Source organism: Carlito syrichta, unplaced genomic scaffold (genome assembly GCF_000164805.1).
Source record: "Carlito syrichta isolate Samal-C Ts95f unplaced genomic scaffold, Tarsius_syrichta-2.0.1 Scaffold301791, whole genome shotgun sequence".
Taxonomy (NCBI): domain Eukaryota; kingdom Metazoa; phylum Chordata; class Mammalia; order Primates; family Tarsiidae; genus Carlito; species Carlito syrichta.
In genome coordinates this window covers 340,141-364,813 of record NW_007245887.1, presented here as the reverse complement: position 1 = coordinate 364,813, position 24,673 = coordinate 340,141, and the positions used below count along the sequence as shown (strand labels likewise).

The 24,673-nt window shown below is 38.3% G+C and overlaps 1 protein-coding gene across 4 annotated transcripts in view; it reads left to right on the top strand.

Annotated features, from left to right (window-relative positions):
* The window catches only part of CACNB2 (calcium voltage-gated channel auxiliary subunit beta 2), a 253,627-nt gene that overhangs the window by 121,386 nt on the left and 107,568 nt on the right, over window positions 1-24,673 (top strand). For 2 of the 4 annotated variants that reach the window (XM_008055248.2, XM_008055247.2), the window contains exons 1-2: window positions 1,951-2,486; window positions 3,306-3,425. In XM_008055248.2, coding sequence (XP_008053439.1) covers window positions 2,418-2,486; window positions 3,306-3,425 — 189 coding nt within the window. In that variant the 5' untranslated portion in view covers window positions 1,951-2,417. Of the gene's footprint in view, window positions 1-1,950; window positions 2,487-3,305; window positions 3,426-24,673 lie in introns of those variants that run through there. The other 2 variants (XM_021710994.1, XM_021710993.1) reach the window with 1 other exon arrangement.

Genomic DNA, 24,673 nt, shown 5'->3' with positions numbered 1-24,673 from the left:
TACAGAGAAAAGAAATTGAAAGTCATCTAGGTCCTTCAATAGAAAAAAATCTACTCTAAAAATCAGTTCCCATACGATACAAGTCAAAGGTTGATAAGTCATTGCAAAGATCTTGCCAAAAGTCAAGTCACTGAAGAGATTTTTTTTAACTGCTTAGCTGTTCAAACCCGAAAACAGGTCTCAAGATGACTATACAACGTGAATGTTACATCTGATTATAAGTAAAGGACTTTTCAAACCTTTTTTTATTTAAAAGGGAATGAGATCACACACAACTTGTATAATGTTATGCTGTTTCTCTCATTACACACTTTCTGCCATTATGCGGATCTTACTGACAGACTTTGCATCTTCACTGAGGTGTGACTTGAATCTTTAGTGGAGTGACTGGATCTAAAATGACAAGACTGGTGACAATGAGGACTGACTGAGGCCCCTTAAGGAGTATAATTGTGCTTAGTGAGAGTTTTCTGCTATGCTTTCACTACTGTTAGAAGCCCATGTGTTTGTATGGAAAGCCTCATTTCTCCATTGTAAACTTTGCTTAACCAAAAAGTTGCAACACATTTCTATCCCCATGCATTGTACATTCACATCATCACAATAAATAATCTATTTATTAAATTATGTCATGATACCACAATTGAAGAGCAGTTAATATCACATTTTTATCTAAAACCCCTATCCTACGTGTTTTCTAGCACTTTGGTCATGAAGATAGCTATTAGCCCAGAATCCAAGGGAAAGATGGAGGGAGAAAAGAGGGGACAGGGGAGAGGAGAGAGGAAGACTTCCTTAAGAAACACCTTTCTAGCCAGGCTCGGTGGCTCAGCCTGTAATCCCGCGCCTTTAGGAGGCTGAGGTGAGTGGATTGCCTGAGCCCGCGGGTTCGAGACCCGCCTGGGCAGCAAGACGTCATCTCTACAATAAATCAAAAAATCAGCCAGGCATGGTAGCGCATGCCGGTAATTCCGACTACTTGGAAGGCTGAGGCTGAAGGATCACTGGAGCCCAGCAGGTCGAGGCTGCGGTGGCCAGGAGCGGCCACTGCACTCCAGTCTGGGCGACTGAGTGAGACTCCAACTCAAAAAAAAAAAAGAAACACCTTTCTTTTGCACAAGACTTTACAAAATAACCTCTCACCACACTCAAACAAATACAGTTTGGAATGCAGCCATAGAATTGTATGTTTACTTTAAAGAAACCTGAAGCTGTGCATTTCTTCATAAGTAAACCTTAAAAATGTAATTTCAGTAATGCAAGAAATTAATAACTTTAGTAATCACTCCTCTCAAGCAGAATTTGGATTCAATTTTTCTGTGACTTTTAACTCAAGCTAATAAGTCAACCAAGATTTGAAATTTCTTCATAGGCATTGTTATAACAATTCACACTGCTGTTTATGCCAGTGGCTTTATTTTAAATGGTGGTTTCTCAGTTGGAGAAGCAGTTCAAAGTCATTTTGAGCTCAGTTAAACTCATTGCTGTATAGAGCTGTGATTACTTTCATGTCCTAATTAAATGGCCAAATCTCTCTCTTGCATCTTGTTTGGGAAGTTCACAAGCACTAAAAAACAGTATTCTATTACGACTGATGAACATTATTTCATTTTTTTTTTTACTGTCCAATATTACGTATGATATTTATTATCTGAGACTTGCCTTGTGGCACAGGATACACTCTGTAGCAGGTAATAGATAGGGATTATCAAATGAAAAGCTGACATGCTTTCCTTTTGAGAGAGAGTTTCCTGCGCAACAAAAACCGGCAAGCATATACCACGGGCCAGTTGCTATCAAACCCAAAAGACCTTCCCAGCTGTTTACACTTCGAATGTAAAATGGCATTTGACATAGACTAACAGCGTGATGTGAGCATCTGCGTAAAAAAGGCTACATATGGAGCATGCCCAGTGCGAGCAGTCCTCCTCCCTCTTCCCCCTCCCCCTCGAGATCGCCAAAGATAAGGCTTGAACTTTGCACTTGCAAATGTCACTGCATACGTTGTTGTTGTTGTTTTTTCTTTGCACTAGTTCTTTTTTAAGGTTCTCTTACAACTAATTTCCTCTAACAATGAGAGAGCAGGGGAGAGAATTTTAGGGCTATCAGATGCGTGAAGTTTCCGAACGAGTTGATGCCCGTCTTTGAATGCACTTGAAGTGTTCTTTATTTTTAAAGCAATAGAAAGCATTCGGGTGTGTGTTTCCCCCCCCATCCTGGGATGGGAAACTAAGAATCTCCTTGGATGGGAGTCCTCTGGGGCAGGGAGTGACAGCCCCGGGGGCAGAGGGGGACCGAGCGGAGGGGCTTGTCCAGAGCATGGATGGGAAAGGAGCTGGGGCTCTCCTGGGCTCAGCGCGCACTGAGGACCTGCGCCCGGGGCTGCAGCTGCGGACGACACAGGCGCTGTCTGGCTCATGAAGGCCACCTGGATCAGGCTTCTGAAAAGAGCCAAGGGAGGACGGCTGAAGAATTCTGATATCTGTGTAAGCGCAAGGGCTTTCGTGGGGGGGAGACATTGTTTTGTCTTTGCTTTTAGGTTGTTGCAGTGAGTGCAGGTGGAGGGGGGGTTTGATTGAGTTAATCTGATCATGACTGCAAGAGGAGGGAGGGAGATTCCTATCATTTTTTGAGCTCCTTTTCCTACGTTGTGATTTATTACCTGAGGAGCTCTTCCAGGCAGGTGTTTGCTGTAAACAGCTCTAATGAAATCTACATAAAGGTATTTAGAAACGTGTGACTGGAAGATGGAGTGAAGTTAGGTGCTGGTGCCTTACCGTTTTGTCAGAGAAGGTAGCAGGTGTATAAAAAGGTGTTAAAGGATTCTTAAGATGAAAGTGAGAGTGCTATCAGGTAGCGATATTTTGGAGAGTTCAAGTTATAACTCCTCTGACTTCCTTTTATGTTTTTTTAGGGGCTTAATGTCTTCCTGGTTTGCAATACTTGCTTTGGCATGTAGATTGTTCTTGAAGCTATCCTTGAAACCCGTCAGTGCCCTTCAGCCCTGCACTGCACCACCGAGCTGGTTTCGTGATAAAGGAACTCGTTTTTGGCTTCCAGAGAGGATCATTTGGGGACTATAAGGCTTGGGGAGGAACAGCAACTCGGTAGTTCTAACTATCCTTGTGAATGGTCTGCAAATCAGAGCATGATTTTCAAGAGGAGTTGCTGCAAGATGGATTGTTTTCTCCTCTTTTCAGGAATGGGTGGCACAATCTGGGAAGCTCACTGCGGCGTCGAGGAGACTTTTCCAATGCAAACACCCTAGAGTGGCTCTATTTTAAAATGTACGCTTTCCTCTGCAGGGTTCAGCAGACTCCTACACCAGTCGTCCATCCGATTCAGATGTGTCTCTGGAGGAGGACCGCGAGGCAGTGCGCAGAGAGGCTGAGCGGCAGGCCCAGGCACAGTTGGAAAAAGCAAAGGTAAAGCCATTTTTTCCCTGCCCCTTTCCTCCTTTGCAAGGTGTTCTGTGACTGGGATAGGCCACCTGTGGAAGATTCCCCTGCAGCATGTCTGGTCTATTAGAGCATTTCATTGTCTGGTTTTTTAAAAGGTACAAAAAATGGAGCGGGTTTCTTCCTTTGGTCGGAAAAGGAAGTGTGATCTGGAAGAGTGGTCTTTATTTCCATTTTGTTTTTATTGTCCAAGCAACTTGTTTCCATGAGTGAATGGCCTATTGGGACACACACACAAGAATCCCTGAATGGACAAAGAAGAAAACCATATCTAATATCAATGTCATTTTCCAGTGAACCATATCTCTGTTAAAAAGAAAAAAACAAAACAGACTTTCTTCAAGCTAATGTTTATTTTCTTAGACTTGAACAGTCTTTTCCTTGAATCCTACTCCATAGGTGTTTTATGATAGAATCATTTTTAAAAGAAAAGGTTACATTTTGCTTTTCAAAAGTAAAGCAACAAAGGATCTCCCCTTGGCGTACTTTCTTCTCCATCCCATCCTAATAATGTGTGTCTATATGAAGGGTAGCCTGGAAATCGGATGTGAAATATACAGTTACAGAATTTATCTTGAGCTGTGTTTCATTATACAATTGTAATAACTAGAATTCTTTTTCTCATGTGGTCATTTGAATACCAACTATTTCTGGTGCATAGACTGTCCAAGTTTTAAGGTAGCTTGGTTTGTGGGATACCCAGTAGCTTCCAAATGAACATATTTTAACACAGTTGTTGGTTTCATTTTGGAAAAATTACTGTTTTGAAAAAGAGTAAGTGCTATGTTGATCTTGCTAGAAAAATCAGGGTAGCATTTCAGCTGGCTGCCTCATCTCTGAGATGAGTAAAATCTATGTGTGTTGCTATGGGAATCGTGGCTTGGAGATTCTGGTTTGAATGCAAGGACAGTCTTTATGCAATATTCAAGACCTCTAGCGTGACTGCCATAGTAGTTTACTAAGGAGCTGCCAGGAGACCTTGACTTCTAAAAAGCAGATTTGCATATATCAAAACAACGTTCTCCAAACTGCCACATGTTCTCACTCGTAAGTGGACCCTGAACATTTACCATAATACTATAAGAAAGGGATTGGCAGTAGTTTGATACTGCCGGGGTGCGGAGGGCAGGGAATATAACGTCAGTAAGGGTACCTGATCTCAAACCAGGCAAAGTGGGGACCAAAGGGAGGCCCAAACTTTACCTGTATACTGTCCACTTGTATACCTAATCCTGAATTGTACCAAGCTTCTTTAAAACAAAATATGTATATATAAAAAAATGGTCTCACCTCAGCCAAGAGGGAAATTGTCTCCTGGTCTGACATTCTTAGCTGTGAGACAGCTTATAAACAGAAGGAGCAGAGGGGGGAGCTGTAACCGTGGAAATGGATGAAACAAGATGAAGCCCATTTGCCATCAGTTAGTCTGCTCTACCAAAGTTAGCCACTTAAAACATTATGAAGTTGAAATTAAATGATGAAAAGCATTAAATAACGAATGCATGACTAGTAAAGTTAATTGCCACAAGTTTGCACTGTAGTTAATATATGTTGCAGTTGAGAATTTGAATTCTACCTCCTATATAGTATTTACCCAGTGTGTAAAGAAAAAAATATATCTATATGCAATTAGTATTCAAAAAATAAGATTGTCCTTTTTGCAGCTAACTTATTCATGTAATTTTCACATACCAAAATTAAGCAGTTTCTCAGATCCATATCCCATCATCATACAACCCGATATATTATGGGTTTGGCTTTCAAAGTCTTTAGTTATTTGTTTGGGGCATTTTTTGTCCCCAAAATGTGTGTGCTGTGAGTCATGAGTTAAATTGCTGCAGAGAACTATTACATGTCTTTCAATCTAGCATGGATCAAGATGTTAATACTAAATCAAACCAGGGTTTTGTTAATAGTCATATAGCCTAAAATATTTATGGCTATAAATGATGTAGAATACAAAAGAGAATCAAGAAAATTTCAAGTAAAGGCAAAAAAATGAAGGCCTATTTCCTGCGTTTTGTGAAAATAGTTTATTTACATTCTTTTTTCCTTTAAAATTAGGTCGGTACCTTAAACCTTTGATGTATTCAAATGAGTTTCAGTAAGGTGTGTGAGAATTTGAATATTTGAAAGAAGATAGACCAAGATTTAATTTTACTTTATATTAAAACTATGCTTTGGTATGTCTGATTTATGAATCCCAATATCTTTGAAGAAGACTGCAAAACGGGATTGTAGAGGGCTAGTTCTTCAGTAGGTTATTTTTATTCATTCTCCCTTGCCAGAATATCATCATACCTTTGTGAGACCTGTTTCAAAATGGAGCCTTAAAGTTTCAATATATTCGAATTCATCCTTTACCTTTAAATTGTTTAAAACACTTTGTACATCCGTTTTGGTAGAGTCAGATGTTTTCTACATTTATCTTTTAACCATTATGGGCTCCCTTAAATGGAAAGACTTTACAAGTGAGTGCTTTTACTTACAGATCACGTGTAAAAAATATTTCTGTACAAATGCCTGGAATAGACCTCAGCAGTGCTTTCAGATCATGGTCCTATGTACATCTGAACACATTATCCACTAATTGCCTGAATAATACTTCTATGAAACAAGGTGATTAGCAAGAATAATAAGGTGAAACTAGAGACACTGCCTTTTGAAACTAAGTGACCTACAAAAGGTTATATAATGAGGTACTCTGTGCTGTCATTAAAGCCCAAAACTCTTCACTGCCACTTTATGGCTTTTCTTATCTCGTAAACTCCATGGTGAGTAGATTATGTATTAATTTTGAAGCAAATGAATATCTGCTTAACTTGATGACTTCTGATTCCAAATGTGTGTTTTGATCTTGTTCAGTTGACATACATTAAAATCCTGCCTCATTTCTGTTTGATACTGCTTTAAAGTAACATATAAATTTAATATATTTCCAAAGTTTAGTATATTTCCACAGTGTATTAAATATAAATTTAATGTATTTCCACAACCTTGTCATGAAGAAGAACTGTGGTGAGATATAATTTACTCATTTAAAGTGTATAACTTAGTGGTTTTTAGTATATTCAGAGTTGTATAACCATAACTACAATCAGTTTTAAAACACTGTCATTGCCCCAAAAAGAAATCCCAAACCCACTAGTATTCACTCTCCATTCTACCCAATCCTTTCCCCTCTAGGAAACCACTATTCAACTTTCTGTTTCTTTAGATGTGTCTATTCTGGACGTTGCATATAAATGGAATCATACAATAGGTGGTCTTTTGTGACTGGCTACTTTCACTTACATACTGTTTTTAATGTTCATTCGTGCTATAGCATTGTATCAGTACTTCATTCTTTTTATTGCCAAATATTCCACTATATGGATATACCACATTGTTTTTATCCACTTATCAGTTGGTTAACATTTGTGTTGTTTCTACCTTTTAGGTATTGTGAATCATACTGTTATGAACATTGGCGTCGACGTTTTTGCGTGGGCGTGTGTTTTCATTTCTCATATGTATGTACCTAAGAGTGAAATTGCTGGGTCATATGATCATCTTTTTATAATTGAAATAATAATTTTCTTCTTTTTCCCTTCAGTCTTCAAAAATGATGCCTTTTTGCCCTGTAGGCAGAGACCCTAAGTTGGGAAATTGTAAAAGGAGGGATCAGAGCAGAGATAAAATCGATTCAGTGCTATCTTTTTAGCAAAATGGACTAATGTGAAATTTTTAGCCCATCTCATTGTTCTCTCATCATTGAATGTCTATTATTTTAAAGAAGTTGCACTTGGCTTGGTTGGTGCGTAGGAGAGACAGCAAGGATCGAACTATGAAGAAGAAACAGGCAAGTTTTCTTGCCTGCAGGAGGCTTCTGTTGCTTATTTAGGGAGAAAAGTCAGTGTAATAAAAGAATTGAGGTATCTTTTGGGGGCAAGGAAGTAGAGTGTGATTCTTGAACACCCAGAGGAAAAGACTGTACCCTGCTGGTAGGAACAGAAAATTCTTCTTGGAGGAAGTGGTAGTTCAATAGTAGATCTTACAGGATGGGTGGACAAAGTTGAGCTCCTGAAGTACAAAGTCAGCAGTGGAGATGAGGAAAATGCCTCCTAGGCCCTGGGATACAATGTATATAAAGACCAGCATAAATGAAGGCTTGGCAGGAAGAAAACCTAGAACCTTCCAGAAGTTGTTTTTTAGAGATCTTGTCATCTTGAAAATGCCTTTATTCTACCTTCACAGTTAACTGATAGTCTGGGTGGGTATGGTATTCAAGAATGAAAATCATTTTTCTTCAGATTTGGGTAGGCATTGCTTTGTAGTCTTCTAGTGTCCAGCCTTGCTGTTAGGATTGCTGATGACATTCTGTCTTTAAGTGTGGTTTTTAAAAAAAAATTTTTTTCTAATATTTTGAGATAGTATTCTTCCTTTGGTATCTTGAGATTTTGGCATAATATGCCTTGGTGTGGGTCTTTTTGTTTATTGTGCTTGGTTTCCCAGATGTTCATTGTGAAGGACCTGTTACTTTAGTTCTGGAAATTTTTCTTTTTTGTTTGTCTTGATAATTTCTTCCCCTTTATTTTTCCATTTTTGCTACCTCTCGAGTTTGTCAGATGTTTGATTAGAGTTCTTCTGTCATCATTTTCTCTACTTTCTTTTTGCTCTCCCTGAATTTTTCTCAACTTCTAACCTGTTTACAAAATTATTTTTGTCAAAATTTCTAATCTCCAAGGGCTTTTTTCTTTTTCCATTTTATAGCTTCCAGTTCTTATTCCATGGCCATAATATTTTCTTTTATAATATTTCTTAAGATTATTTTTTTGTCTCCTGTGCTTTCAGTATTTTGAAAGCATATATGTGGGTGTGGGGAATTGTATTTGATTTGATTTGTATATGCTAGAGACCTTCAAATGCTTGATTTTTGATTATTCATTCATCACTGAGAGGAAGAAATTGTGAAGCTAATCAGAAACTCTAAGTGTAATAGCAAAGCTTTTTGACTGTTTTTTTTTTTTTTTTTTTTTTTTTGGTAGGGTATTTGGAAAGAGACCAGATCATTGGTGGGAGGAGGTGGGGGAAGTATTATCTTTAATCTGGTCAGTGTCCAGAGAGGATTCCTCCAGTCTCCTGTCTGGGTGTATTGGACCGATCACAGCCTTCTGGCACTTGTCCAGGGAAAGGTGGCTGGAGTTTTATCATCCCTTACGATGCAGATCTTTAAATTATTTAACCCCTCTCTTTCAGTAAATCACTCATTTTTACTCTTAGCTGTGCGCTGGTTTGTTTTAAGTCTTCTGGTCTCCTGCTCCCGAGAGTAATGCTGTGGTCTTGCAGAGGTTAGTGGGGAGAGAAAGTGGCCTGGCTGTGCAGACGGAGTGAGGAATTAAAAAAATTGAACTTGCGGTTAGTGCTGTTTTCAGCCCCAGTCGTACTTCTGCCTTCGGAGGTACCTGGTACCTCCAATTCCTCTCCTTTGCAGGTGCCCTTTGGCTGCAACTGTGCAATCAGCTCTCTGTTCCTTAGCTCTCCAGCCTGCCATTTGCTGGTACTTTGTGTTCGAATTCTTTCTTCTCTGTGAATTACCATTTGTCCGTTACTTTCTATATCCTATATTTTTGTCTACTCACCTCTCACTTCCTGTTTTGATTTTTTTTTTTAATTTTTTTTAGAGATGGGATCTCACTGTGTTGCCCAGGCTGGAGTGCAATGGTGCAATCATCACTCACTGCAACCTCAGACTCCTGGGCTCAAGTAATTCTCTTGCCTTAGCTTCCAGTAGCTGGGACTACTGTACCACCACATCTGGATAATTAATTTTTTTTTTTTTTTTTTTTTTAGACATAGGATCTCCCTATGTTGCCCAGGCTGTTTTCAAACTCCTGGGCTCAAGCAGTACTCCCACTTGGGAGCACAGAGATTATACGCATGAGCCACTGCACCTGGCCATCATTTCCTGTTCTTTGTATCTGTGGATTTTATCCTTTTTCTAAATATGTATATTTTCTCAAGAGGAAGCCTGTATTCAATTGACCATATTTTATTCCAATATTTCTCAACAAACAAATTATATTTACTGTAAAGGAGAAAATATTTCTCGTATTGCTTTAGTTCACAAATGCCTTACAGACTGGGAGGCTCCTACCCAATTGGAAGTATTTACTAACTAGATTTCTCAGAAGAAAGAAGAAACATAAATGTGCTTATGTCCCATCAACTTGAAGATACTTTTTTATTTCAAAGAAAATTAAACATTTTTAAAATGTCTTATCAAGAACATCATGTAGGAGGTAGGAGAGAAGTCTGTGCGTAGGTCTATAAGGCATATGTTCTGAAACCTATAAGAGAGACTGTGAGAGAGACTCCAGAGAACATGTGGCAGGTTTTAAACTAGAAGGCTATTCTGGGGTGGGGGATGGGGAGAACCACCTCAGAAACATGCATTTAGCTGGTACAAGATAAAAGCCAGCCGAAATATCTCATCACAGAAAACACAAAGTACAAAATCGGGCAGACTTTCTGAGGAAAATATTTTAGGCTAAAATTCTTTTCACAATGTGGATGTGTTAATGCTTTTCATTTCTGAGTTGAAAAATTGTCAGTTCCTTTTTGTTTGTAGCAGTTACCTTTCAAATAGAGGTAGATAACTGACTAAATGTGTCTGACTTCCAGCAGCATGAATTCATTTACTGTTCCAATACTCATTTGCTAAGGTTGCGTTTTCTACCCTTAATAAATAAAAAGTGTGTGGAAGGTCGCTGGCCCAGTGGTAGACTTTGAGTCTTTGTGAATGCACACTTATGACTTGGCAGACACAGTCACGCACACTGCACTGTCATTCTGTCACTCACCCCAAATGTTGGTTGATAATAATAGTCACGACAGCAATAGTAACACATAATGCCTTATGACTGCTGATCATAGACAGTTTGAAAGATATCAAAAGAAAAGGCAAAGCTTTGTGTCTTTATAGCATTTGGAAATAGTTCTGAGCAGTCATGATTTTACAGTACATACAGTGCTGATGACCGAACTACTAGCAAAATTCTTACTCCGTCCCACAGAACAAACCAATCTCAGCTCAGTGGCTTAAAGTCACCATTTTACTTAGGTTACAGTTCTTTACCACAGATCCCTGGTCGGCTGGTACGTGAGCTGGTGACAAGATTATCTGGGATGATCTTTTGAGGTTGGCAGCTGTCAGCATGGTTATATCGTTCTGCTCCATGTGGTCTCTCCTCCTCCAACTGGCTGGCTAGGGCTTGTTCACTTGCTGGTCTCAGGTTTCACAAGAGAGAAAAAACTCTGAAGGGCAATAATCAAGTCTCTTTTTGTATCATGTTTGCTAAGTAAGTTATGGAGCTAAGACTGGAGTCAGTGTGGAAGGGGACTACCAAGGGTGTGGATTCGGATATGGTATGTTGTGGTCATTTTCTGCAATCTGCCACCCTCATCTTTTGCGTTCTTACCTCCTTGGAAATAAACAATTCCATGCCTTGTGAAATAAACAACTCTGTCATCCCTTCCTTCCTATTTTTTTCCATTCCTTCTGCTGCCAACCTTATCACCCCAGGCTTTATCTCCCTGTCCCCATTTCTTCCTCACTTACTCTTTAACATCTTGAAATTGATTTCTAGCCGGGCTCGGTGGCTCAGCCTGTAATCCTGCACTTTGGGAGGCTGAGGTGAGTGGATTGCCTGAGGCCGCGGTTTCGAGACCTGCCTGGGCAACTTGGCGAGACCTCATCTCTACAATAAATCAAAAAATCAGCCGAACGTGGTAGCGCGTACCTGGAGTTCCTGCTACTTGGAAGGCAGAGACGGAAGGATTGCCGGAGCCCAGCAGGTCGAGGCTGCCGTGGGCGGGAGCAGACATTGCACTCCAGTCTGGGCCACAGAGTGAGACTCCAACTCAAAAAAAAAAAAAAAAAAAAAGAAATTGATTTCTGTCTCAATCTCTTTTACTGACGGTCTCTAGTGACTTCCTAATTACCAAGTCCACTGACCTTTTATTAAGCCTTCCCTTAACTTCTTTGCAAACCTCAATTTGTGTTTCTTCTCTTGGAAGCCAATATTGTCTTGCAGGTGCTGACTACAACACAAAACCTACTTCTGCTGTTACACTGGTGGTTCCTTTTTAGTTTCTTCTGTTTCCATTTTTAGTTCCCTCAACTGGAATGTGGAAGTCCAGCCAAGCAAATGCTCAGGCCTTGGCCTCCTGGTGCTTCTTGCTTTAGACTAGGGGTCCCCAGCCCCCGGGCCGTGGACCGGTATCCATCCAGCAGGAGGTGAGCCATGGCCAAGCTCCGTCTTCTGTCAGATCAGCATGGGCATTAGATTCTCTTAGGACCCTATTGTGAACCACACATGTGAGGGATTTGGTTGTGTATTCCTTAGCTCCTTATGAGAATCTAATACCTGATGATATTCTCCCCATATCCCCCAGCACACCCTGGTCTGTGGAAAAATTGTCTTCCACGAAACCAGTCCCTGATGTCAAAAAGGTTAGGGACTGCTGCTTTAAGCATGCCATTGGATTCTAGACTGAACTCTGTAGAGCCCAGGGGATCCACGGATTCCAAAGGCGTTGCCACAGAGGCCTAGGGCTGCCCAAGAAGTTGTGGTCTGTGCCTGCCTTCCACCCAGATTCAGCCAGAGCCGGGCTCTCTCCACACAATTTATGTATTGGACTTCCATGTGCATTTTCCTTTGAATATAGAATGGGCTATAAACCGCTGCGGTTTCACCTTCTCTCTCTCCTCCTTCTGCAGGCCTCAGCCATCACTTGCAGTCCGCTTTTGGTGCTGACCTCTCTCTCTAGTGCTCGGATCTCAAGGGATCTCTACCGTTTTGGCCACCTATTTAAAACCGAGCTCCTCATTTTTTTCTTCAAACCTTTCCTTCTGTGAATTTTCTATTTCCATCTACATCACCTCCATCCTCCCCAACTTGAAGCCATAGGCCAAGAATCTGCAAATTTTTTGCGTAAAGGGTCAGATGGGAAGTATTTTAGGTGTTGCAGGTCCTGTGTTCTCTGTCCCAACTTCTCAACTCAGAAATCTAGATTTAGATTCCATCTCTGCCATGGACTGGCCACCTGACTTTTTGATAAATTGCATGTGAAACTCCATTTTGCCATGTGTGAAAAGACATAAATACCTGCTTCATGGGGTTCCAGTGAGATATGATAGATGTTAGATAGATAGATAGACAGACAGACATGTATATATATATATTCCTATTCTGATTATATGTAAAATGATATATAATCTGGTTATATATATAATTTTTTTAAATTGAGACAGGGTATAAAAAAAGGTACCTGCACACATATGTTTATTGCAGCATTATTCACAATAGCGAGAACTTGGAATCAACCATACTGTCCATCAAAAGAGGACTGGATTAAAAAAATGTGGTACATATACACGATGGAATACTTCACAGCCATAAAAAAGAACAAAATCATGAACTTCGCAGCAACCTGGATGGAACTAGAGTCAATAATACTGAGTGACCGCTCACAGAAACAAAGATCTGAGTATCACATGTTCGCACTCATATAGCGGACCTTGAACATCCATCGTAATACTATAAGAAAAGGACTGACAGTGGTGGGAAACTATGGGGGGGAAGGGAGGTAGGATTAACGGTTGTCAATATCTGTCTGGGGATGGGGAGACACCCCTTATCAACAAGGGTGCCGGAACAAAGCATATTTGTATACCTAACCCACAATATCAAAATAAAAAATATTGATATATAAAAAAATAAAATAAATTGAGACAGGGTCTCAGCCTGTCTCCCAGACAGGAATGCAGTGGCATAATCATGGTTCCTGGCCATCTTGACTTCGTGGCCTCAGGCGATTCTTCCACCTCAGCTTCCCAAGCTGCTAGAACTACAGGCATATGCCACCATGCCCAGCTAATTTTTTTTTTTTTTTGTAGAGACCAGTCTCACTATGTTGCCCAGGATGGTCTCGAAATCCCGGGCTCAAGCAATGCCTCTGCTTCAGCCTCCCAAAGTGCTGGTATTTTAGACATGAGCCACAGTGACCATGGAGATAATTGAGCTGTGCCATTAAGCACAGGGTTCCTGGACCTACCTTCTCCTACTGATGCCTCTCGTGATAGGCACAGGCAACTGGGACTCACAACTTCTGCCATCAAGGAGTTCAGGGTGTAATGAGGAGGTTGAATGGGAAGTGATCAAACCCCTGTCTTTGCTTCCTCTTAGTTATGTGTAGTCGTTACATGCTATTTTACATGGTCAAGGCATGTCAGCATTATTTCTCTCTCAATGGTGAGTGATTAAGGCCGATTTGGTACATCCTGGGGCTGTAGGCCTGCATGGGGTGTGACTGATATTCACAGCCTCGCTTGATCTCACAGCCGTCACTGTGGCAGGTCAGAGAGCAGCCCCAGCCGTCTCCTTGAAGGCACATGTCCTGTCTCCTGAAGCCTGAACCCTGAGCCATGCTCCTGAACCCTGAGCCATGCACTGTACCTCTCAGTCACAGGGATGCAGATCCCTGCCTTAGTTATCAAGAGTGATTTAACTCTCACTTTTACTCTTCTCCCAGGCTCTTTTCTGAGTGACACCTGAATGTTTGTGCATGAAATTCTTATTTCTTTATGGTTATACATATCTTGGCTATCTATCTATTAAGTTAGTTTTAACTTTTTTATGGCTAAAACTCACATGTTTTCAGAAAGAGCCTGAAACCCTGTCTACTTCAACACTGTTTTCCATGGATTTATGGGTTTTATTAATGGACCTTCTAGAGGGCTAAGGTTTGCCCACATTTAAAACTGTACTCTTGTTTAAGAACCCTTATAAGGACTGTTAACATAATATAGACTTCTGGCTATTTCAAAACCATAAATGGATTGAGGGAAGGATTATTATAAACTTTGCAGCTCAAGCCCTTTTGTTCCCTCAGAGTGCTATAACTAAATATCTTTGTTGTATCATTGTAAACACAGCTATAAATACATGATTCTTCCATTTTTTTTTTCCTCTACCATATCTGAACAGGGAACAACACAAACACTTTTGTGCAAAGCTTAAAACAGCCTCTCTTTGCACTTCTGAGTTTTTTCACCACTAGTGGCTCAATAAAAGATGTTGAAAACAGTGAAAAAAGTAGAATTTGTTTATTTAGCAAACATTTGGTGAGTGGTATTATGCCACTGGGCTAAGAGTCCAAGGAACGGAAATCAAAGATGTGGTAGATGTGGTTTCTTCCTCAAGAGGCTCATGGTCTAATGGTGATGCCAGGAATGTGTGTCCTGAGTAATGCGGTAGCTCTTAGACTAAGAGCACTGTGAACTAAATGCTATAAGGATGCTGGACAGGTGGATCCCAACACTGCTGGGGGGGAAGGACAGATGACTAGAGATGGGCAGTCTGGACTGGAGATGCCTCCGCTGTTATGTGGCTGTCTGTCTTGGGGCAGAATCTATGCTTGCTTCTCTCTAAGGTTAGCAAGAAGATTGCTAACTGAGGGGTCTGCCAAAGGCTGTGTTATTTTGATTTAATTTTGTTGTAAATCTCTCTTAATTCTCAATGTACCTTAAAATAACCACACTGAAGTTTTGATTTTTTGTTGTTGTTGTTGTTTTTTACCCTCTTAACCATGTTTAAGTGTATAGTTCGGCTGTGTCTGCTATGCTCACATTCTGTGCAACAGATCTCTAGAAGTTGCTCATCTTGCAAATCTGAAACTTTCCACCCATCAGAATACCAGCTCCTCTGTTTCCTCTTGCCCCCACTCCACCCACCAGCCCCGAGAACCATCATTCTGTCTCTCTTTGTGACTTTCACTACTCTAGCTATCTCATGTAGGCAGACTCATACGGTATTTGTCCTTTTGGCTTTTTTAAAATTTGTGATAATTTATGGGGTGCATAAGAAATGTGTTACATGTATTCATATCAAATGCATAGTGGTCAAGTCACAGTATTCAGTTCTCTATCACTTGAGTATAGCACATTTTTGTTATGTATCGCCACTCGACTGTGTCATCAAAATTGAATGCATTCCTTCTATCTTACTGTATGTTGTACCCTTTAATTCAGTTCTCTTCATCCTCCTCCTGCTACCCGCCCACCCTTCCAAGACTCTGTTATCTATCTTGCCACTCTCTACCTTCATGTGTTCAGTATGTGTCCTTTAGTGACTGGCTTATCTCAGCAAAATGTCCTTGAGGTTCATTGTGTTATCCTGTATGACAGAATTTCCTTCTTGAATGCTGAGTCATACTCCATTGTATGTAAATACCACATTTCTTTATCCATTCTTCTGTCAGCAGACATTGGGCTGCTTCCAACTCTTGGCAATGTGAATTATGCTGCGAGGTATTATTTTTTTTAATCTTGGATTTTTATTTTCAATGAGCCTGTCAAGCTGGACCATCAGCAAGCAGTAATTATAGTCAATGTTTTACAATATTTCCATGTTTAACTACCCATTGTATTACTCTGCTTGGCCCTTGTGGCTACTCATGAGGAAGGGAGTGGACAGATATGGTGACCCCATTTTGTGGATGATTAAACTGATAGAGGATATCGAAGGATCTTACCCAAGATCATTGAGCTTATAAATGGCAGAATTAGGGCAAAAAGATCCAGGTTTCTGTCTTGAAGGCTTCTGTTCATATGTTCACTTGGTTTGAAAAGACCCCCTTTTAGAAAGATGTAAACTGTAAATACACTAGTGTTGCCTTTTTGTGCAGAGATTAAAGGAATAAAACTTTTTCACCCACTAACTACAAAAGTAAAAAGAAAGCAGTGCAAGTATTACGATAACTTTAAAAGTGAAAATACCACTGATGCTTTTGTTTTTGATGTTCAGTCAAGATAAAGCTCACCTTTATTTTTCTGCTTTTTAAGTTTAGTTTATGGTCATTATGCCACCCATTTGAAATCAGTCCATTTTTACATTTCAATGTTATTTAAACAAAAATCTTGAGCTAAAATGTGTTGATTTTGTTGTTAAAGGAAGAGCTTCCAGGATGCATGTGTGTACTCTATTGTTGATTAAATGGAGATATGTGTGCTTAAAATTATTTAAGTAGGATTTTTTATATAGATAAGTGTAAAAAATAATAAAATATCTAGGAAATATATTGTATGAAGAGTCCTGAAGAAAAGAGTTGAAGCAGGGCAAAAGAGAAAACATTGAAATTACAATGAAATGATTTGAAAAGATTTTATTAAGTGTTGTCTGTTCCTAAGGTTAAAACATGAAAGAAATAGTCTAAAACTTACAGCAACCAAAAATGTAAAGTTAGATGTTACAGTTGACTAGAGAGATCTGAAAATGTGTTATAAGGGAAGATTAAGAAACGGCTTTAGTGAGGGTTTTAAAAGAAACTTTTGTGACTTAAAAAGGAATTTTGTTGTTGTTGTTGTTGTTGATTTTAAACAAAACCCTGTCTTTAGAAAAGACATACAGTGAGCTGTCAGTTGTTTTTTCTACTGATTTCCTACTAAGAGTTCTTTCTACTGATATTTGCAGAATTAATATCCCTTGATTTCAAAATAAAAGTGGCAGTGCATGGTATTTGAGACCAATACCATGCTCACTCTATCCTCCTGAGCTTGGGCAGGAAGTGTGTTTAACAGGAACTAGGCAGAAATGTAGACAGCCTATTCTTCTAATCTTTAGCTGTCTAGTTTCATTCCCTGGATTTTAAACAACTATTTCTTTGTCTTTTTAGAGGAACCATAGTCATCCCTGAGTGAAATATTTATTGGACCAGTTGTAACCTTACATCTGAGTCAACCTACATTCCTTACAGACAAGAATTAAATTACAAGTTCATTTGCAAGGCAAGCCAGTGCCACACATACTCAGGCAGAATTCAAGGAGATCTTTGGCTGTGACTAACAAAACAAGGAAAGTTATAATAGTTTCATTAGACATAGTACTATTTGCTTTTCTTCTCTGAGCATACCACTACTTGCTTAAGTCTTTGAGGTTAAGTGGTCTGAAACATACAATCAGTCATATAATGGATACACAAAATATATAGAAATCCTTTGAATAGATTAAAATCCCCACAAGCTGTATTAATGTGTTAGTCATTCAACATACTTACATGGGTAGTCTACTTTGTGACGTGTGTTAGGCTAGGGGATATAAAATGAAATAGTAACTGTATTGTAATATACAATACTGTCTTATTCAACTCCTCGTTTTAAAATGGGAGAAAGAGAATGTGATGCTGAGGCCACAGTCACACAGCTACCGTGGACTGTCCACTAAAATTAGGAACTGCAGTATAACTAATGTCCATTTTATTGGATGGTCTACCTCTAAGTTGGCATTTTTAGTTAGGAGAGGCAGTGAAGTCAGCACCTTCTTATTCAAGTGATCAGAAGTCAGATAAATGAATATTTCTAAATCTTTCATGTGTTCTTTAAGTTTAATACTTTAATAAATGCACACTCCAGCATTGCTCTTTTGCTATGAAATCAAGGCTGGTTTGAGTATGAGTTTGTGTATTAGTCTGAGTTCTCCAGAGTAATAGAATCAATAGGAACATAGATAGATAGATAGACAGACAGATATATAAATATATGGAGATTTATTATGAGGAATGGCTCATTTGAGCTAAGAAGTTCCACAAAATGCCGTATGTAAGCTGAGGGCCCAGGAAGACTGGTGATGTAATTTGGGTTTGTGTCTGAAGTTTTAGAAACTTCTAGTTAAAGTTTCACCAATACTCATATACCCAGCTTCGGTCTTGAATTCAGTCTGACATTCATTTGAGTTTGACCCTCTCCATGGAAATTTGGAATCCAGGGAGTACAAGAAGGACTGAAAAAAGTTTTTAAAATTTTTTTATCATGTTTATGCCTCAAAAGTATACTTTAAATTTCTCCTAAATATTCTAGGAATTAAAGTTTGCTAAACACAAACCATTTGTTTTTAATATTATACTCTTTATAAATATCTTGGTATAATACAAAAGAAGGAAATGTTGTATTTTTAAGAGGCATTTGGATGTTTTTTCTAAAAATTCATATGTAAGATGTCTTGATATTGGTAAAGGTTCATCAATCTTTCTAACTCTGGCCCAAGAAAAACTGTCAATTCAAGTTAGAAAAACATTATAACCTTATTCTTTGAAACAATTTTTGAATTTTCCTGAAATATACATGACTGAAAAAGAAAAGTTCATTGTAACATCACTAATATGGCACCCTTTTTTAGAGGATAAAAAGAAAAACCAGTAGTTTTTTTTTTTTTTTTTTATCTTTTCTGAATCATGAATGTCTTTATTAAATATATGATAAAATCTGTGGACCTTCTCTAGGAAAATGGCCAGTTTATAGCCACACAACTTGGATTATATTTCCAGGGTCTTCACAGACCCCTGGAATAAATCCATATACCCTAAAGGTTTGCAAAGTATAAGAAGATCTTGTTAATAATCTTTACCTTCCTCCAGTTAGAATGGCTGATGTCTGCAGAGCTCTGGGACATTGGAGTGTTTTCCTTTGCTCTCAGACACTTGAAGAGATTACCACATAAATTCTTGGAGTTCTGGTTTTAGCTGTAGTATTTAGTCTAGTGTGGAAGTGGAGGTTAGGCAAATATACAACCCTCTAAATATTTTCTTGTGCTATGCCTGTTAAGAGTGTTCAAGTTTAAACAGTTGTCGATGATTAGCGATTTTAATATTTGCTTTTAAGATTTTTTAATGGTCTAAGTGAATGTGAACAAAACTGAAATATTGTGTCAAGTTCAGAAGATAGTGGGATCTAACCTTTTCTGTGGTTTCATTTGGCTGCAGGCCTATGTTGGTTTACTAGTGTGTGGACTTCTGAGTTGCTTTATCTTGTGTTAACTCCTATCAAATATAATCTCCATACTTATTCCTGTTTATTCCTGCCTAGATTATCTATCTGATTTAGGTAACTGGAACACCCGTTAGCTGTCTGGAGAGACCCTGCCTGTAGGTTACAGATGGTGCCCAATTGTCCTTCCCCCCAAATTAAAAAGAAAACTTCCACCATCTTTCTATCTTCTTGAAAAAATAAATGAAAGATTAAATGTTTGCGGCCACAAGACTTTTTCCTGCCCAAAGGTCTACAATTCCATTGAAAGAGCCATGTGCTCTGATCTGTCATGGTCCATTTCTCTGTTCTGTCAACCTTCTGTCTCTCTTCACTGGTCATTTCTACCCCTAAATAACTTGTTCATGCTTCTCCCGCAGTCCTTTTTGTAGCATGTTGGGGTGTTCATTTCTCTCCCCAAACATGTACAACTCGGAGCAAATTGGACTGAGACTTGTCCTGTTGACAATTAAAATTTAATTCCTTTGACCAGGGGAGGGAGGGTGGGATTGGCAGTAGTGGGAAACTGCTAGGGGAGGGGGGGACATACCTCATCAACAAGGGTACCTGCATAACGAACATTTGTATACCTAACCCTGAATTGTACCCTATATCTTTAAAATTTAAAAAAATTAATTCCTTTGTAGAGGCATGGCAAATATTTGTGAATTGAATCAATCATGTAGTCTGCTGAGTAATAGGGAATATGTGAATGGAATCCTCAGCCTTTGGGCATTGTCACATCTTGCTGTCTTTATCTTATAACTTGCTGTTATATGAGGTTATGTCTTGTCTCCAAAACTACCGGTGAACTCAGGGAGAATCAAGATTTTCACTGAATCTCCCTTCGTTCCCAGTATAGTGAGTGATATATAGAATGACTTTGGGTTGCTTTAGTGCATCCTTTAGTTAAAAATAGAGTAGTTTTGTGGTGATGATAACTTGACATCTTTTCAGAAAACTTTCTGTGTGGTACAGTAGGGAGGGTGCCAAGACACAGGGTGGAGGAAGACACAGTGGAAGCACATCTGAGCAGAGCTGGTTTCTGCCAAGAGAAAGAATGGCCTTTCCAGGCGATACAGATCCTTGATGAACAGTTGCCAAGGCTTTCTGTGTCCTGCCATGGGCAAGAGTCCATTGCAGCCCAGTTTTGAGGAGCTGTTTTATTATGTTAAGATGAGATTATAAATAAATTGGGGTATCTTTCAAGTAAAATTGAGGTCTATATGGAAAATGCACATTGTGTGTATTCCACAAATGTCCTAAATTCTTGGTCCATGAAAGTTTGAGTATTGTCATTTTGGGGATAATTAATGAAGACGGGAGATAGGAATATAAAGCAAGAATCCCTAACCTTTTTGGCATCAGAGATCAGTTTTGTGGAAGACAATTTTTCCATGAATTGGGGGCAGGAGGGATGGTTTGGGGATGATTCGAGTGCATTGCACTTATTGTGCACTTTATTTCTATTATTGTTGCATTGTCATATACCTATAATGAAATAATTATGCAACTCACTATAAGGCAGAATCAGTGGGAGCCCTGGGCTTGCTTTCCTGCAACTTGACGGTCCCAACTGGGGGTGATGGGAGAAAGTGACACCCAAAGTGTGTTGCTTATGTACAGTCTATGCTGTAATCTCATTTTGATTGCTGTCACTGCAGAAAACCCTGCTTCACAAAGACAGAATGTTGGAAATGGAAGCAGATTTTTCAGTGCTGATCTGACAGGAAATGGAGCTCAAGCTCCCAGTTTTTGACCAACAAAACAGCATGACCCCTGTGCCCCACCCTCCCTATTCACCCGATCTTACCCCAAGCAACTTTTTTTGATTCTCCAATGAAAAAAATCCTCAATGGGAAACATTTTGCCAGTGTGGAAGAGGTGAAACAAAAAACAACAGAAGCACTAAAAGGCATCAAAATTGACAAGTTCAAAAACTGTTTTGAGCAGCCCAAAAAGCACCCCATAGGTGAATTGCATCAAATGAAGAGTACTTTGAAGGTGACTGAAGTTTACACACATAAGAATAAATAGACATTTTTTACATAAATAAATTCTAGTTTTTTGGGTTTCCCTCATATTACATTCTTATAAACTTCCTGTAGATTCTTGAGTTTTCTATCAGACATAGATAGGACAGTCATAGCATCTGAATAATGAAAATTCTATTTCTTCCTATCTGGTCCTTTTTACTTTTCATTTTTTATTTATCTTTCTACATTGGCAAGACTCTCCACTGCAATATTATTTATTTTTGTTTTAGTGAGACCTTTTTTAAAAAATGCTTTATTTGTACTCTTTTAGTATGGTATTTGATGTGGGTTTTCTATGGGCACACTTTATCGTGTTAAGGAAGTTTTCTCCTGTTTCTGGTTTAATGTTTCCCCCCCCCCCCATCATGAATTGATATTGAATTTTGTCAGAACCTTTGTTTTTTGCATATTTTGAGATTATTATATGATTTTTTCTTTGAATATCTTATTGTGGTAAATTATATTAACAGCTTTTCTATATGAAACTGACTTTGCATACTTTATAAACAACATTTCTACAATTTTATGCCTTTAAAAAAGGTATAATAATATGTTGGTAGTTTGACTCTTGAAGATTTAGTGGCAGGCTAATCTGTGTAAGGTCATGAGAGAGAGAGAGAGAGACTGGCCTCAAAGTTTCCTTTTTTGTATTGTCCCATGTGCTTGAGTTGAAGTTTGCTATTCTTGTGAAGTTGTTTTTCTGTTTTTTGTTTTTGTTTGTTTCTTTGTTTTAATCTCTCTTCTCTGGAAGAGTTTATGTTATGTTCTGATTTTATCTTCCTTGAAAAGTTTCTGGAACTCACTGAGAAAATTTCTACATATATTGTGGCTTCTGTTTTTTGGTGGGAAGATTTAACTACTGATTCAAATAGTCACTGAAGTCTTTAGGGCTTTCACTGTCTTCTAATGTCGGTTTGTATATTATAGCTTTCTAGTTCTTTCTCACTCCATTTATATTTTCAGATTTCTTCAGGCATAAATTTATAATCTCATTAATCTCTGTAGCAACTATTGTTGCATTTTCTTTTGCCTTCTCTCAATTTTTTACTTGATAAATTCACTATTCATTTGATTAATATTTTCAGGTAATAAAATGTAGTTTATAATTCTACTATATTTGTCTTCTGTTTTATTAATTTCTTTTCTTTTAAAACTTTATTCTAATTTCTTTTTTATTTTTACTTAAGTCATAGCTGAGCTTTTTATTTCTCATATTCTCCTGTTAGTCATCTAAGCTTTTTACACTTCTATTTAAGACATGACTTTCTATATCCCACAAAATTTGGTGTGTAGTATTTCATTATTGTTCAGCTCTAAGTTTCTTCTAGTTTTGTTTTTGGTTCTTATAAATAACCCATATTTGAGCTATGGGTTATTTATAAATATGCTAATTCCCAAATGTATGCTGGTTATGTTACTGTTATCCTTTCTCTGTTCTTTGATTTTAGATTTGTCAATTTCAAACAGGATATAACTCAGTTTTATTTTTTTTTGGCTCGGCTTGACAATTTTTGTCTTTTGAAAATATAGCATTTAGTCTTCTTTCTTTGGTTGTTATTACACATTTGTGCTTATTTTGCACTACAATCTTTGTTCCTTTATCATGTTTTAGGTTTTTTTTTAAATTTTATTTTCCGTCTCACTCTTTCATTAAGAATGAATTTCTTCTTTTTTTAAAATCTATTTTTACCCTTTACTGGTTCAGAAGTTATACATCATAGCTCTGGGTTTGCTTTAAGTGAATACTTCAGAAATTTCAGCATGAATTCTTAAAATAGTCAAAAGTTAGTATTTCTACCCTTCTTTTGAACATTATAAGAATTTTGAAACAATTAAGCCTGATAACATCTTCCTGACTTATATTTGGGCCAATAGTTTATATTTGTTAAAAATAACAAATGAATACATATTATTCATTATTCTAGTGCTTACATTTTTAAAATAAATCTATATTTGTTTGGAATTATTAATTTAACTACTTCTGCCTTTTCTTACTGGGTGGTTTAGGTATCAAGAATCCCTTCTGATATTGTTTTTTTTTTTTTTGAGTCGGAGTCTCACTCTGTCGCCCAGACTGGACTGCATTGGCTGTTCCCGGCCACCGCAGCCTCGACCAGCTGGGCTCCAGCGATCCTTCCGCCTCAGCCTTCCAAGTAGCTGGAACTACAGGTGCGCGCTACCACGCCCGGCTAATTTTTTGATTTATTGTAGAGATGAGGTCTCACCAAGTTGCCCAGGCGGGTCTCGAACCCGCGGGCTCAGGCAAGCCACTCACCTCAGCCTCCCAAGGCGCGGGATTACAGGCTGAGCCACCGAGCCCGGCTTGATATTGTTGTTTTTGAAGTTTACCATTTACAAGTTTCTTTCATGAGAACATTTTTGATGATGAAGTCTTTGCGTTTGTCTGAAAGAAACTCACTTAGAAAGTGTTGCTTGAAAACAATTTTAGATTGATAATTATTTTTCCATCGAACTTGAAAGATGATATTTTATTGTCTTTTAGCTGCTGACTGTTGAGGAGTCAACTCTCAGTATAATTGTCAGTTCTTTGTATGCAATCTCTCTTTCCTAATTGTTTTTAGATCTTCTCTTTGTCTTCAGTGTTGTGTCATTTCACTATAATCTGTAAAGGTGTAGTTTCTTTTTTTTATTATTTATTTGCTTGGGATTCATTGTGCCTCCTGAATATGAAAGTTTTTCTTCAATGGAAAATACTCAACCATTAGCTCTGAAAAATTAAAAAGTTAATTAATTAATTTAGCATTGTTTGCTATTCTTCAGTGGAATGTTTGTCCATAATGTCAGTTAGCCCCATTGCCAGAATTGGCAGATACATTAAGGATGCTTTATACCACATTATTTCCTTTGAATTTTGGTGTAACCCACTGTTTATTTTACAGTTATTTGCCTATGTAAAAAGAAATTTAAGAAGAGGTCTTAAAAGGGTCATATTGCCCCCCCCCAAAAAAAACAGGGAAGAAGAAAAAAAGTGTGTTTTGTAAGTAGGATAGGTCTAATGTCAACAGACATCAAAACTACTTTAAAATAATGAAACTTGAGTCTAACTACACAAACCTGTCTTAGACTCTTATAGTCAACCGGAATGTATATTCTACATTTCCATGGTATATGGAGGGAGAGGGAGAGAAAGAAGACTTTTTTTAATCCTCTTTAAAGGATACACATAAAGATTTTTTACACACAAGGATTTTTTTAGGAATTGCAGGTTAACTTCTAAAGGTATCTCATTACAATTTACTGTCTCAACAAGAAACTGGATAGAATGAAGCATTCTGACTTATGATTTGTGTCATTAAGACCTGTTCCCAAAAAGACAC